This window comes from Emydura macquarii, unplaced genomic scaffold (assembly GCF_026122565.2).
Source record: "Emydura macquarii macquarii isolate MOO-44397 ecotype Brisbane River unplaced genomic scaffold, CSIRO-AGI_Emac_v2 contig_705, whole genome shotgun sequence".
Classification (NCBI taxonomy): domain Eukaryota; kingdom Metazoa; phylum Chordata; order Testudines; family Chelidae; genus Emydura; species Emydura macquarii.
In genome coordinates this window covers 6945163-6958623 of record NW_027130842.1, presented here as the reverse complement: position 1 = coordinate 6958623, position 13461 = coordinate 6945163, and the positions used below count along the sequence as shown (strand labels likewise).

At 41.1% G+C, this 13461-nt stretch overlaps 1 protein-coding gene across 1 annotated transcript in view; it reads right to left on the bottom strand.

The window, feature by feature from the left end:
- Positions 1 to 1378: 1378 nt before the first annotated feature.
- ZC2HC1B (zinc finger C2HC-type containing 1B) overlaps positions 1379 to 13461 on the bottom strand; it is a 17181-nt gene continuing 5098 nt past the window's right edge. Inside the window, exons 2-8 of the mRNA XM_067542234.1 lie at positions 13367 to 13431; positions 12612 to 12731; positions 11373 to 11511; positions 7175 to 7305; positions 5984 to 6077; positions 3385 to 3475; positions 1379 to 1546 (exon numbers count right to left, since the gene is read on the bottom strand). Coding sequence (XP_067398335.1) covers positions 1522 to 1546; positions 3385 to 3475; positions 5984 to 6077; positions 7175 to 7305; positions 11373 to 11511; positions 12612 to 12731; positions 13367 to 13431 — 665 coding nt within the window. The 3' untranslated portion in view covers positions 1379 to 1521. The remainder of the gene's footprint in view (positions 1547 to 3384; positions 3476 to 5983; positions 6078 to 7174; positions 7306 to 11372; positions 11512 to 12611; positions 12732 to 13366; positions 13432 to 13461) is intronic.

The window sequence follows — 13461 nt, the reverse complement described above, 5'->3', positions numbered from 1 at the left end:
GGGACATTGCCTTGCTATAGAGGCCTGTGTACAGTAAATATTAGGGAATTTTTGGAGGGGTGGGGAAGAAAGGTCTGCATCAAGAATTTTTGGTGCCAAAATTTTAATGCAATCTGATTGGTGTGCTGGTTATCACCTGATGAGAGCGATTCCCCCAAGATTTCCAGACAGGTGTAGTAGAATGGCATAAATGTTTGTATGGTATGCAAAAATATGTGTCCGGTGATATTTCCATCTTGGGCTTAGTAACTCTGGTGACGCTGAGAAACCTCACACCAGTACAAAAAGGTTTAAAGAGAACCTATGGCCTCACTATTCCTGCAGCCAATGCCAGGCCTGGAGGGAGAAGAAAAGGAGAGACAACCTGGCTCAATTCAGAGCTGACTGGTGAAGAGGCAGAAGCTAGCTGCCTCCCTACATCATGAGGAGCCTGACAGCTAGGACAGCCACCAGGGAAGGAGCACTGCGTCCCTGACTGAGGGAGATTGCTGAGGAGACCAAGGATCACCCAAGGAACTGTGTAACTGAACTCCAATCTTTCATCCACCCTGCTCAGAGAAACCTGGGACTGTGGCAGGATGCTGCAAAAGGCCCACAAGGGGTGCTACTTGAGTTAAACCACGACAAACTATCTGGACTATAGCGACCATGCCCCAAACTGAAGAGACAGAGATAGGGAGTAGCTCAGGGCAGTGGACTTAAGTGTAGACTTATATCTACACTTAAAATGCTACAGTGGCACAGCTGCACTGCTGTAGTGCTTCAGTGCAGATACTACCTATGGTGATGGAAGGGGTTCTCCTGTCAGCATAGGTAATCCATCTCCCTGAGAGGCAGTAGCTAGATTGATGGAATAATTCTTCTGTCAACCAAATGCTGTCTTCAACAGCGGTTGGGTCGGATTAACTACATTGCTTAGGGGTGTGGATTTTTCTCACCCCTGGGCATCGTAGTTAAATTGACTAATTTTCTACTGTAGACCAGATCTTGGACTCTCTGCTGTGAGGGCCCTGCTGGCATTGCTTCACACAGGGCCCTGGGACTGGGATCTGGTGGAGAAGGAGGGCCCAGGTCCTCCTACCATACCTCCTTAAGGACTGAGGTACCTCTGCCAGGGAGGCAAGGGACCAGAAGTCAGACATGCCAACCACTTGGCCACTCGGCCCTCCAAGCACCCTATTACATTAGCCATGATGTTTAAAAATAATTTTAAATATCTTGATTGTATCTTCTTTAAACCAGTCATAAACAAGAAGAACAATTTACCATAATTAAATAAGTAAATAATGTTTTAAAAAGGGCACCAGAAAATAGTTTCTTTTCTGGGAAACAAATTAAGCAAGATTGTGAAATTTAGCGTGCTCATTTTATTGTAATCAGTAACACACAGCTGTCTTCCATTAAATAAACGGTGTGACACTTGGAATGCAGATGGCTTCATGGGACTATTTTCCTAGGATCTTCAGTGGCAATGCTGTAAAAGTAAAGTCAGCCATTTCAAGGCATGGATGATCTGCCACTTTATCTTCTGCTCTGTGTCGGAAGTCTGAAAGCAGTGAAGTGACATTTACTGTCTACTTGTATGGGAACAAACCCTTCATATTGTGTTCATATTCCTAACAATATACAGTTAAACTAAAGCAACAGAAACAACATAAGTAACCACAGACAGTTAGATGAACTCAGCCAACCAAGGAATAATAACTACTTCGGCATTCATAAAAGGTTCTATATGTTCATGAGCTGACACTGAATAGAAAAAAAGGGAAAAAAATGCTTCACCCATAATCAGACACATTCTTGTTTTTAAATTTAAAAAATGTTAAATGCACTGCACACAAACTTGACAGACATTTATGTGTAATAAAAGAATAAACTGAATGGGCCTAGGCCAGGTGTGTGAAAACGAGTTCACTTCTTATTCGACTTATTAGCTCCTCCTGTTACTTATTGTAGAGTTCGCTGGACACTTTCAAACTTGACAAATTCTTTGCACACATTTTTTGAAAGTTTTCACAGACACTGTTTTGCTCTATCATCAGCTTATGGAGTGGTTACAATTTTTCAAAAATTTAAACTTCAATGAAAAAATTTGATTTTTCTGAATTTTTGTACTTTTAAAATGATTCCTTTATTGCTTGTGCATTATGGAATACTTCTCAGAATGGTACTTTTCCTAGCATTAAATCATCTCTCATGCCTAGGGCAGTGGAAATTGGAAGCAAGTTTACCACATTCACTGAGATTTTTGCCCTGGATTTTGCAGACATTTTTTGAAAAATCCACTGGATTTTTACAAGAAAGTTCATACCAAATTATGTTTGTCTGTATTGAATAATTTGAAATAAAACGGTCACCCAGTCTTGTCTTAAATTTCTTCCCCCAATCTCAGAACCCTCCCCTGCCTTGAAGATCTTCCAATCCCCCATTAGACCTTTTCTCAGCTCTTGACCATATGCTAAGGACAAAAATTATGCTATAGACATAATATTCAATTTTTGGTAAAACTTGAAATCTTATCCGTACTGAATGTACTTTCATATAACCCACCCACGCTGGGTTAGTATAGTAGCTGGATGTTTCTGTTAGCATATTTTGGAATGATTATTCCACTGAGAGGAACAGGGCAATTCCTCTCACACCTCTTAAAGCTAATGTTTCTTGGGGTACGTCTACACAGCAAAGAAAAACTTGTGACTGGCCTGTGCCAGCCAACTTGGGCTCATGAGGCTTGGGCTGCAGGACGGTTTCACTGCTGTGTGTAGACTTCTGGGTGTGGGCTGGAACCCAGCCCCTGGAACCCTCCCACCTTGTGGGGTCCCAAAGCTCGGATTTCAGCCCACACTCAGAAGTCTACACAGCAGTGAAACCATCCCGCAGCCCAAGCGAAAGTCCGAGTTGGCTGGCATGGACCAGCCGTGGGTGTCTAGTTAGTATGTATAGACATACCCGTTGTGTCTGCAGACTCAGGCAGAACACACTATCAGTTTACACTGAAACTGTTCCCTTACCAGCCAAAAGAGTTCCACCCAACTCTTGAGAAAACTCAAGTTCTGTCCAAAGAATTCCAGAAAAGTCCACAAGGAGATCCTCCATTCACACAATGGGTGGAAATTCTGCTACATCGACTTCCACATGAAATATTTCCTACATACTGTATATATTGTATACATATAGTAAGCCTAGCAAATCTGATCATTTGTTTAACCTTATTGTTAAAATATAAATAGGCTTGGCAGAATGATTTCTTACTTTGTCTATTTGTAAATTTTATCACTGATGGTAATATTGTTCTCAGTTTGTGTGTACAGTGAAATTGATGTTTACCAACATTTACTGATAAAAATCGAATCCTTCTGAGCCTCGATATAAAGTATTTCTTACCGAGAATCTCCTGAAGTATTCTTTCCAGAGAGTACACTGGATGTTTTTTTGTTTTTCTCTGGCATTCCAGCAGAGGGCTCCACAGCAGGACCTTTAAAAGCACAGTACTTACTATACCTTAATAATTTTTACATTAAAAGAATTATGCAAAATACACATGTACCTATAACGTTGCCTTGGTTATAACTCCAATAGTCATTAATGTAACTTGTTTTAAAAAAATCCCTTTAAAAAAAAACATATTGCTACAGCTAACTGAGTAACTGATTACCCAATGGATGTTGACAGACATGCTAAGTGGAATGATATTTAAAGAGAACAGGTTTAGAAATGTGGAATAGGTTGCTCACAGAATCTGATGGGGATGCGGATGGGGTGAGGGGCTGAAAGAAGCATACCAAGCCCAGCAATGGGAAGGTTAACAAATAGCACCTTGTTTCTGACTTTCCACCCTGCTCCTAAAATATACTGAATGCTAAATTCAGTGTGTCTGGTGTGTTCAAGGGTTTTCTTGTTTTGCATGGGAAGACTGCCATAACCTCCATGTTATCATTACTAATTTGTTGTCGCCTGCACCTATGTGCTTCAGATAAATGGATGTCAAAATCAAATACAAAGAAATCAGTGTAAGAGAAGAATGAACGAGTCATAAGGTCTACTGGCTACAATAAGACTAAAAACTGGGGTGCTCCTTATATGTCAAAAGAAACCTTGTCACACAGATTACATGCCAGCTGACAGCTGCGTCAGATATTAATAATACTTGGCACTTTATAGCAGCTTTCATTCAAGGATTTCAAAAGTCACAAGGATAATGCCCCCCCCCCCTTTTATAATTTGGGTAATACTCCTCTTTAAACATTCACTATAAAAGATCTCAGATTGAATTCCATCTTTTCCAGCCCAATAATCTGCAATTGCAATATCTGTAAAATATGAAAATAAGGACAGCAGATATGTTGGAATTACAGTGACACCAAGTGGCAAGGGAAATTAATCTCATTTCTACCCCATTCCTTCAACAATGTCCATTATAACTGATAGAAAGATTCAGTTTACTAAGCTGTATTTTTATTTCACATTAATATTAAACCTACATCAAGAGAAAATAGCTTGATCCAACAGATTTCAAATTGCTGCCCTCTACAAAATAACTCTTATAGTATATAGAGGAATAATAATGGTGCAATATCCTTCTCATTACTCTTCTCCTCTTGCTTCTAGTAGCAACTGGGTTTTTTGAGAGCGAAAGGAAGATAATACAGCATTATAACCAAATTCTTCAGTTAGCAAACTCCTTTAGTGCCATTAGCCTTCTCTCCCAATAGTAGAGCTCAAATGCTCAAAACAAATTCTCTTCCTCAAGGACCACAACTGAAAAACTCTCTCCTCAGTTTAATTTTCTGTTGGTCATGCATTTGTTTCATGCTGTAAGTACTGGGGTTCCAAGGCATGCAGGGGAATGTTTACATTTAAAAAAATGCCTAGTCAACTTTTAATGAATTTCTAGTCAATTCTGAAAACCCAAAGACTCCCCAAAAACCCAAAACCTAAATTTAAAAAACAAAAAGATACAGAGGAGTAATTTTCAAAATCTCGCCAATGCATCCTACTTGGAAGCTTTAAAACCTCTCTTTGCTGTCCCCCTTTTTATCCTAAAAAGTCTTCTAGGGCCGGTTGAAGATTTGCAAATGAAATTTTTGCAGTTGGAAAATGAGGCTGTGTCAAAATTGAAATTTTCCTTTGGGAAAAGATTTTGTCAGATTTTTCCATTGGAAAAAATGAAATGTCAATCCAAAGTAAAAACATTAATCTCCGCATCTGTCTTAGCTACTGCAGTGCCTTACGGAAGTTGTACTTCTGGGTTCCATAAAGTAACACAGCGGTTCAGTCACAGGCATCCCATGAATCACTGCAGCATCTCAACCATAGTGAGACACTGTGGGGTTCATCAAGGAAGATGTAGTTTGCCCGGGAGGCAGAGGGTACCCTGAACCACAGCTACCATGAGGCACTGCAGTGGCTCAGACAGATGCAAAGATTAATGTCAACTCAAAACAACACAAAGCTGAAGTTTATCGTTCTCTGAAATATTTTGATATTTTAACTTTGTCCTCATTCGGGATGAAAATGAATGTTGAAATAACAGTTTCCAACTCACAGAAGTCCTGTTTTGTGATCATCTCTATCAGGACTTCTTGACTTTTAATTCTGGTTCTGCCACTGACTCAGTCACAGGCCTTGGGCAAGACACTTAACTGCTCTTCTTCCATTTTCTCACTCTGCACCTCCCAGGATTATTGTGATGACTGGTTACAGGCAGACAGCCATCTACTGTAACAAGCCTATACTGCTGGCAGGAGGTAACACTGTTAGCTGCCTGGGTTACTAAAAGAATGTTAACCATGTTGTCTGAGGATACAAACGACAGTTAGAGCCAATCAGGTCACTGACTGGTTAGTTAAAAGTGGTAGTGTGGGCAGGGCGATGCTACTCTGCAGTGTCTGAGCAGTGGCAGTAACTGACATCCAGTTCCGGAGTAGTCATGACCTTGTGCAAGTATTTCTGATTGTTCACTCAACCGATTGCTACTCCTTACCTGCACTGGCAGCTTCTTGGGCTCTGTTTTGAAGCAGTGATTCCACAGCACTTGTTAAGGTTGGTTCTCTCTTCTGAGTCGTTTGTTGCCTGCCCTGGTGAGAGAACATACAGGATGTACACAAGCAGTTAGCCTAGCTGATGTAGCACAAGCAACCAGGACTCAGCTCCAGCAGAGATTTCGTGGAGGGGTTGACAGCAGCCCATTCTCTTAATCCCCTCAGCGACAGCAGCAGCAGGCCAGGGGAAGAAGGAAAGGCCACCAGTAGCTTGCGCCTTCCCCAAAGCATTGTTCTCCCATCCAACGTAAGACAGCCAAGACATCAGAGGAACAGCCACTCACTGATACACAAAGGCATCTCCCCTCAGTGTTCTCCAATGTTCTCCCAGTTCTCCAGGAACTCCCTCTAATAGACACCCTCCATCTTAACTGTGGAGTTTTTTAAGCCTTTTTTGTGGCAGAGAATTTTATCTTCAATTTTTTTTCTCCATTTCAGGATTTACCTTTCCCTCCATCAGAAAGCAGATCCTCCTCCAAAATTGAAATACTTCAAAGAAAATGAACTGGTGGGCATAACAACAAGAATTTGGCTTTGCTGATTATTAGCTGCAAACTGTCTGTCACTCATTTACTCTTTTTTTTTTTTTTTAAAGGAACAGTTTATGTTTTAATAAAATCTTTTTAAAAATCGTTCAGTAGAAGTTTAAAAAGTATTTAATAAATACAGCAGCACATGTCAAGACACACTGAATTAACCCCACTTCTCAGGCTACCGAAGCAATTCGGCCTTTGGCCTTGTGCCCCACAATCCATTGGTACAGACCCCTTACAAAAAGTACAGTCTGGGCATCATTGCCCACAGGGAGAGCTCGCTCTATCTAGCATGGAAGCTGTATTAGTTTCCATTCTCTACACTTGCTTTCCTGGAATCTGATGAGAAGAGTCTGAAGAAGTTGTTTTCTCCTCAGCGTTTGCTACCATAGTTTTCTATAACTTCCTGCAGATAGAGGGGCTTTTTTTTTTTTTTTTTTTTTTTAAGCGATTCATGTTGCATTTAAGTTTAAAAAAAAATCATCAGTTTCCCTGAGGTTTAAAGCTATATCTGAATGGGGGGATTCCCTCCCTACATCACAGCCCACTCTGTCGGGTGAGCCTGTCTGCAAGAAAACACAAGGCAAATTTGTTACTTACCAGGGCCTGTTTGGCTGCTTTCTGGCCTGGTGCAAAGACACGCCGTGTCGCTTGTTCTTTGCAAAAACTGATGTGTCTCTCTGCTGCAGCCTCATTAAACCTTCTCAAGCAGTAAGGACACTGAATATAGTCTGATTACAACAAAGGAACAGGTATGGTTGCATCAACAGCTCAAACATATTGGGAGAGAACTGACTATTCTCTGGGAGACTAAGACCCACGAGACCTGGGTTCAATTTCCAGCTTTGCCCCTGTTCTGCTGGGTGACCTTGGGCAAGTTGCTTCCCCTCACTGTGCCTCAGTTTTCCCATCTGTAAAATGGGCGTAATGATACTGACCTCCTTTGTAAAGCACTCTGAGATCTAAAGGGTGAAACATGTTATACAAGACCTAGGTATTATTATTATTATTGTAAATAAGTATGTGCTTTACTTTTAGCACAGTACAGGGCCTTCCCAGTAGACCACGCAGATTCCAGGGAAAAATCTGAAAATTGCATAACAGCTTCTTTGGAAAAAGAAGAGTGAAATATAACCAACATAGGGAATATTAAATCAACCCTCAAAACTTTCAGTGCTGCTGACTAGAGCGAGGATTTTGTTCTTGAGTTGATCCAACATTCACCGAAGTCAACAGGAGTTTTTCCATCAACTTCAGAGGGTGTTGGACTGAGTCATTGTGCCGAAATTTGTTTAGACACTGCCTTCCTTATTAGCAGTTACATACAAGAAACTCCAAACCAATGCTAAACGGAGAGATGAAATGAACAGGGGATTATACGGCACTGTCAGTCTCGGACAAAGTTCTTTTTACTTTATGTAGGCTGAAACTATTGGCTGCAGATTTCAACCTCAATCTGGCTAATGTTGCCAAGAAACTTTTGTTGAAAATTTTAGATACTGAAATAATGACTACTACTTACTGCATGAGTCTGATGCTCCCCCGGAGTACTAGGTACCTCACCACCACCTGGTGGCATGAAGCCATCATGTCTGTGCCTGCTAAGGATCAGCTCCCTGAAACCAACAGCCTCTGGCACCACAAGCACTACCTTCCAAGCCCCTACAGGTCTTGTTCTCTCTGTATGGGTCACACTAGGCACACAAGAACCCCAAATACTCCGGGTGTTCCCTGTAGTGTTTAGCCCATTATTTGCTGAGCACTCACAGAATTACCAGGCCTGCTGTCCCCAAAGGAACAGTACACACCAGCGTGTAGGATTCAACTCAGGACCATCACTTTGCTTAATACTACAGCACTTAAGTGAAAACAAGAACAAGTCTCAAAGGACAGAGAGTCAAGTGGTAATGAGTAAGAATATTGTAAACAAATGGTTACATAGAAAACAAAATCTGCATTCCAAGCAAGGGGAAAAACACTCATAGGGAAGGGTTGCAGACCAAAGTGACCCAACAAACATCTCAAGCAAGCTATTAAAAGAAAGCAGAAAGCCAACAAGGAATGGAAGAAGGGAAAGCTACCTCTTGGATGTCAGAAATGTAAGGATTAAGTGAGAACCCCCCAAAACCAAGCAAAGTTGTATTTTGCAAAGGAAATTAAAACTAAATAGTAAAAGGTTCTTTAGCCACATAAATAAAAAGAAAACAAGGAAAGAAAAACTGGGACCACTAAGCACCAAGGATGGGGTAGAGATTAAAGATAATTTTAGGTCTGGCCCAACACCTAAACAAATACTTTGCCTCAGTATTAAATAATGTTAATGAGGAACTTGGCGGCAGTGGCGGGGTGGCTAATGGGAACAAGGATATGGCAGTAGAAATTACCACATCCAAGGTGGAAGCAAAACTCAAACAGCTTAATGACACCAAAATGGGTGGCCCAGCTAATCTCCATCCAAGAACATTAAAGGAACTGGTACATGAAATTGCAAGCCCAATAGTAAGAATTTTTAATGAATCCATAAACTCGGGGGTCATACCTATGACTGGAGAATTGCAAATATAGTATATATATTTAAGAAATGGAAAAAAGTGATTTGAGAAGTTACAGGCTCATTAGTTTGATCTCAAGTGTAAGCAAGGTCTTAGAACAGATTTTGAGAGTAATAAAAGACAGAGATAAATGGTAATGGCGATAAAATACAACATGGTTTTACAAAAGGTATATCATGCAAGACCAACCAAATCTCATTCTTGGAAAAGGTATCTGAATTTCTAGACAAAGAAATGCAGTAGATCTAATCTACCTAGAATTCAGCAAAGCATTTGATACAGTTCCAAATGGGAAATTATTAGTTCAATTGGAGAAGATGGGCATTAATATAAGAATCGAAAGGTGAATAAGGAACTGGTTAAAGGGGAGACTACAATGGATCATACTGAAAGGTTAACTGTAAGGCTGGAGGGAGATTGGGGTTCCTCAAGGATCAGTATTGGGACCAATTTTATTTAACATTTTAATTAATTACCTTGACACAAAATGTGGCAATGTGCTAATAAAATTTGTGGATGACATGTTGGGAGATATTGTCAATATAGAGGAGGACTGGAATATCATACAACAAGATTTGGATTACCTTGAAAACTGGAGTAATAGAAACAGGATGAAATTTAATAGTGCAAAGTGCAAGGTGCAGTTAGGGACTAACAACAAGAGTTTTTGCTATAAACTAGGGATTTACCAGTTGGAAGCGATAGAGGAGAAAAACCTGGGTGTTTTGGTCCATCACAGGATGACTATGAACTGTTGATGTGATGTGGCCATGAAAAAACCTAATGCAATCCTAGGATGCATTAGGCAAGGTATTTTCAGGAGGGATAGGGAAGTGCCACCATTGTACAAGGCCCTGGTGAGACCTCATCTGGAATACTGTGTCTCACATCTTTATGAACGATGAATTCAAACTGGAACAGGAGCAGGGAAGGGCTATTAGGATGATCAGGAGAATGGAGAATTTACCTTACAAAAGGAGACTCAAGGAGTTTGGCTTATTTAGTTTAACAAAACGAAGGCTTAGGGGAGCTAGGATTGCTTTCTATAAATATATCTAAGGGATAAACACAGGAAGGGAGAGGAGTTATTTAAATTAAAGGTCAATGTCGGCACAAGAACAAATGGATATAATCTGGCCACCAACAAGTTTAGGCCTGAAATTAAATGAAGATTTTGAACCATCAGAGGAGTGAAGTTCTGGAACAGCCTTCCAAGGGGAGTAATAGGGGAAAATTACCTAACTTGTTTCAAGATTGAGCTGATACATTTATGGAGGAGATGGTATGATGAGATTGCCTAAAACAGCATATAGCTCACCTGTGTCTGCTATTAGCAGATATCTCCAATAGCCAGAGACGGGACGCTAGACTGGGAGGGCTCAGAGTTATTACACAGAATTCTTTCCCAGGTGTCTGACTGGTGTGTCTCACCCACATGCTCAGCTGATCACCATATTTGGGATCAGGAAGGAATTTCCCCCCCAGGTCAGATTGGAAGAGACCATGGAGGGTTTTTGCCTTCCTCTGCAGCATGCGGTATGGGTCAGTTACTGATTTGAATTAGAGTAAATGGTGGATTCTCTGTGACTTGAAGTCTTTAAATAATTATTTGAGGACTTCAGTGACTCAGCCAGGGTTATGAGCCCGTTGCAGGAGTGGGTAAGATTCTATAGCCTGCAATGTGCAGGAGGTCAGACTAGATGATCATGATGGTCCCTTCCGGCCTTAAAGTCTATGAGAAGCAAGAGGCTCAACTTTCAAACACTGAGCACCCACATCTCCCTCACTGATCTCTGAAAATCCAAAGAGTGAAATTAATCCCAGTGCAGAGGGCCAGCATGAGACCTATGCCTGATTTATAGTTTATTCCAAGTGGCAAGGGGTGAATTTCACCTTTTGTTAAATGTCAGACACAGCACTAGAGCCCAGGCATCCCGATTCCCACCCCAGAGCTCTGCTACTAGACTGATTGGTCACTACCATTAAGATTGAAAGGTCTAATTACTTTTCTTCCTCTAAAACTCAGCTATGTTGCTCCATCTCTCCTTGATGTCACTACTCACTGAATCCAGGTCCCAGGGCTGTCACTAATTCATGCTCTGTTTTCAAAATGCAGTGGTGGAGAAATTAGGAAAGAGGGAGTTAATATTCATCTTGGGCTGCGTAGAAGGGAGTAAAGCTGAAGCCCGCTTGTGAATAAGATACACAAGCACAAGATCAGCAGCAAATGAAACTAGATCACAAACCTGGATTGATGCTTGGAGGAAGAGGAGGAGGAAGGGGGCGGCCCTCTTTCATGGCTTTTGTGACTTGCTTGGCTGATTGAATAGCATTAATAAAGTCCTCGTGCTGCTGTCTCCAGTTAGATTTTTTTAATGGTTGGTTCTGTAAAGGAAACGTATGGCATCAAACTCTAAATATCTGTCCTATGGAGATAAATGAAGATTTTGACTGAGGGTTCTTTTCTCAATAGAATTCCAAGAGGAAGAAGGAGTATTAAAAACAGAACGAAGTTTAGCAAGACTCAGGAAAGTGGATTTGACTATCTCCCCACCCCAGCCTCACAAAGTAATCAGTGCTCCAGGGAGCTGCTTACAAAGAATAGCCTCTCACATCAAGACATTTAGGTCACAAAGGATTATAGATTATACTGGATGAAATATGAAAGTTAGAATGACAATCTTCCTTCTCTCTCCCTTCCTTTTGATCGTCTCTTGTATGGTTTTGCCTCTTCTCCCAACAAACCAGCAGTAGAAGTCTGAAACTAGATTCTCCACAGCCTTCTGCTGTTACTGGATCAGCAGCAACAGACAGCACACAACCATTGTATTGGCATCTATGAGTCAAATGCTGTGTGCATGCACACATACACCCCTTCCCTCTACCTCTGCAAACAATGGAGCCCCCGTCCTGCTTGGACCCTATGGCTACCACAGCAATACAGATAATAATCTTCCTTGAATAAAGGAATAAAAATTGCTTACTGTTTGAATTTAATAGCAGGGAAACTCTGCAGTTTTGTCATTAGGACTTTACAGCCAGCTCTTGAGTATTCCTGCACCAAAGCAGTGTCCTGACAACCCTTCTTCTTACTGACCCAGCTAGAGAGGAAGCTGTCAGAAGCTTATGTTGTTCTTATTTTTTTAAAAGGAAGACTTCTATAAGACTGAGGCCTCTGTGTATTCCTACGGGTTCCCCTGTACACCAGCGTGGCTCCTACATTGAAAAGCCTCAAGTTACTGGCGGCTGCAGACCATGTACTAGCACTTGATAAAGCACAAAGGCTAGAGTGGGGACGGGGAGAGACAAGAATGGAGATAGACCCATAGTCAAAGAGACAGCATTTCCCAAGTGGGAATGTCATGGACAGCAAAGAACCCGAGGCTCATTTCAGGACACCCAATCATCGCTGGAGTGAATGACAACATTTGTTGACCAAAAATAATAAAATGAAGGCAACATGTCTGCTACAATTTCAACAATACCTTTGGTGGTGGCTGTTTCTGCACTGAGGGAATATCAGTTCCCTGTAGTCTCTGCTTCAAAGAATTGAAAGGCTTGCGCTTTTTGTTTAGGACTTTCCTGCATATTGGCTTGTGCCTTAACTGGAATGCAAAGAAAAAGAAAATCTTATGGCAAAGGTCTTACATTCTGCTAAGGCATTATAATTACTGCTGTCACACTCAGGAGTATTGCTAGAGGAGAGAGCACATATAACCATCAATATTCTGAATACTGATCAGATCAGTCAGTCTTCTTTTTCACAGTCTTTAATTTGGAAAGAAGGAGGTGGATCCTGTACACTGAGGGTGACATTTATATTATTTCTTTCAGTTTAGATGATTTTCCCAGACTCTAGGCTTCCTGACAGCAAACAACACAGTTCAGCCCATCACCTACTTCCGAAATGCTTGAAATAATCATTTCTGTGGCACGAATAGATGGCTTTCTACAGGTGACATAGCACCAGAAAAATAAAATGGTCAGTTGTGCTTTTTACTAATGAGAGTGGTTTCTAAGACGTCCATAGAATTGGGGATTGAGCTACAATTTTAATGAAACATCATCAGTTCTGACCCAATATGACAATCAACCCCTGGCATAGAGGCATTTTTCATACCATTCAGTTCCTTTCAACGTCTGTGTTTAACTTACTGGGATTTACTACCCCCCGCCCGCAAACCCTCTACTGTTAGTTACATGCATCTAGCCCCCCTTCCCCCAAATGCCTTTGTTTTACCAGAGCATCTTGTGCAAAACTTCTTCCACAGGTTTCACAAGCTAGCAGATCTTGACTTCTGGCAGCTGTAGAAAATTCAAAATATCAAACTCTTA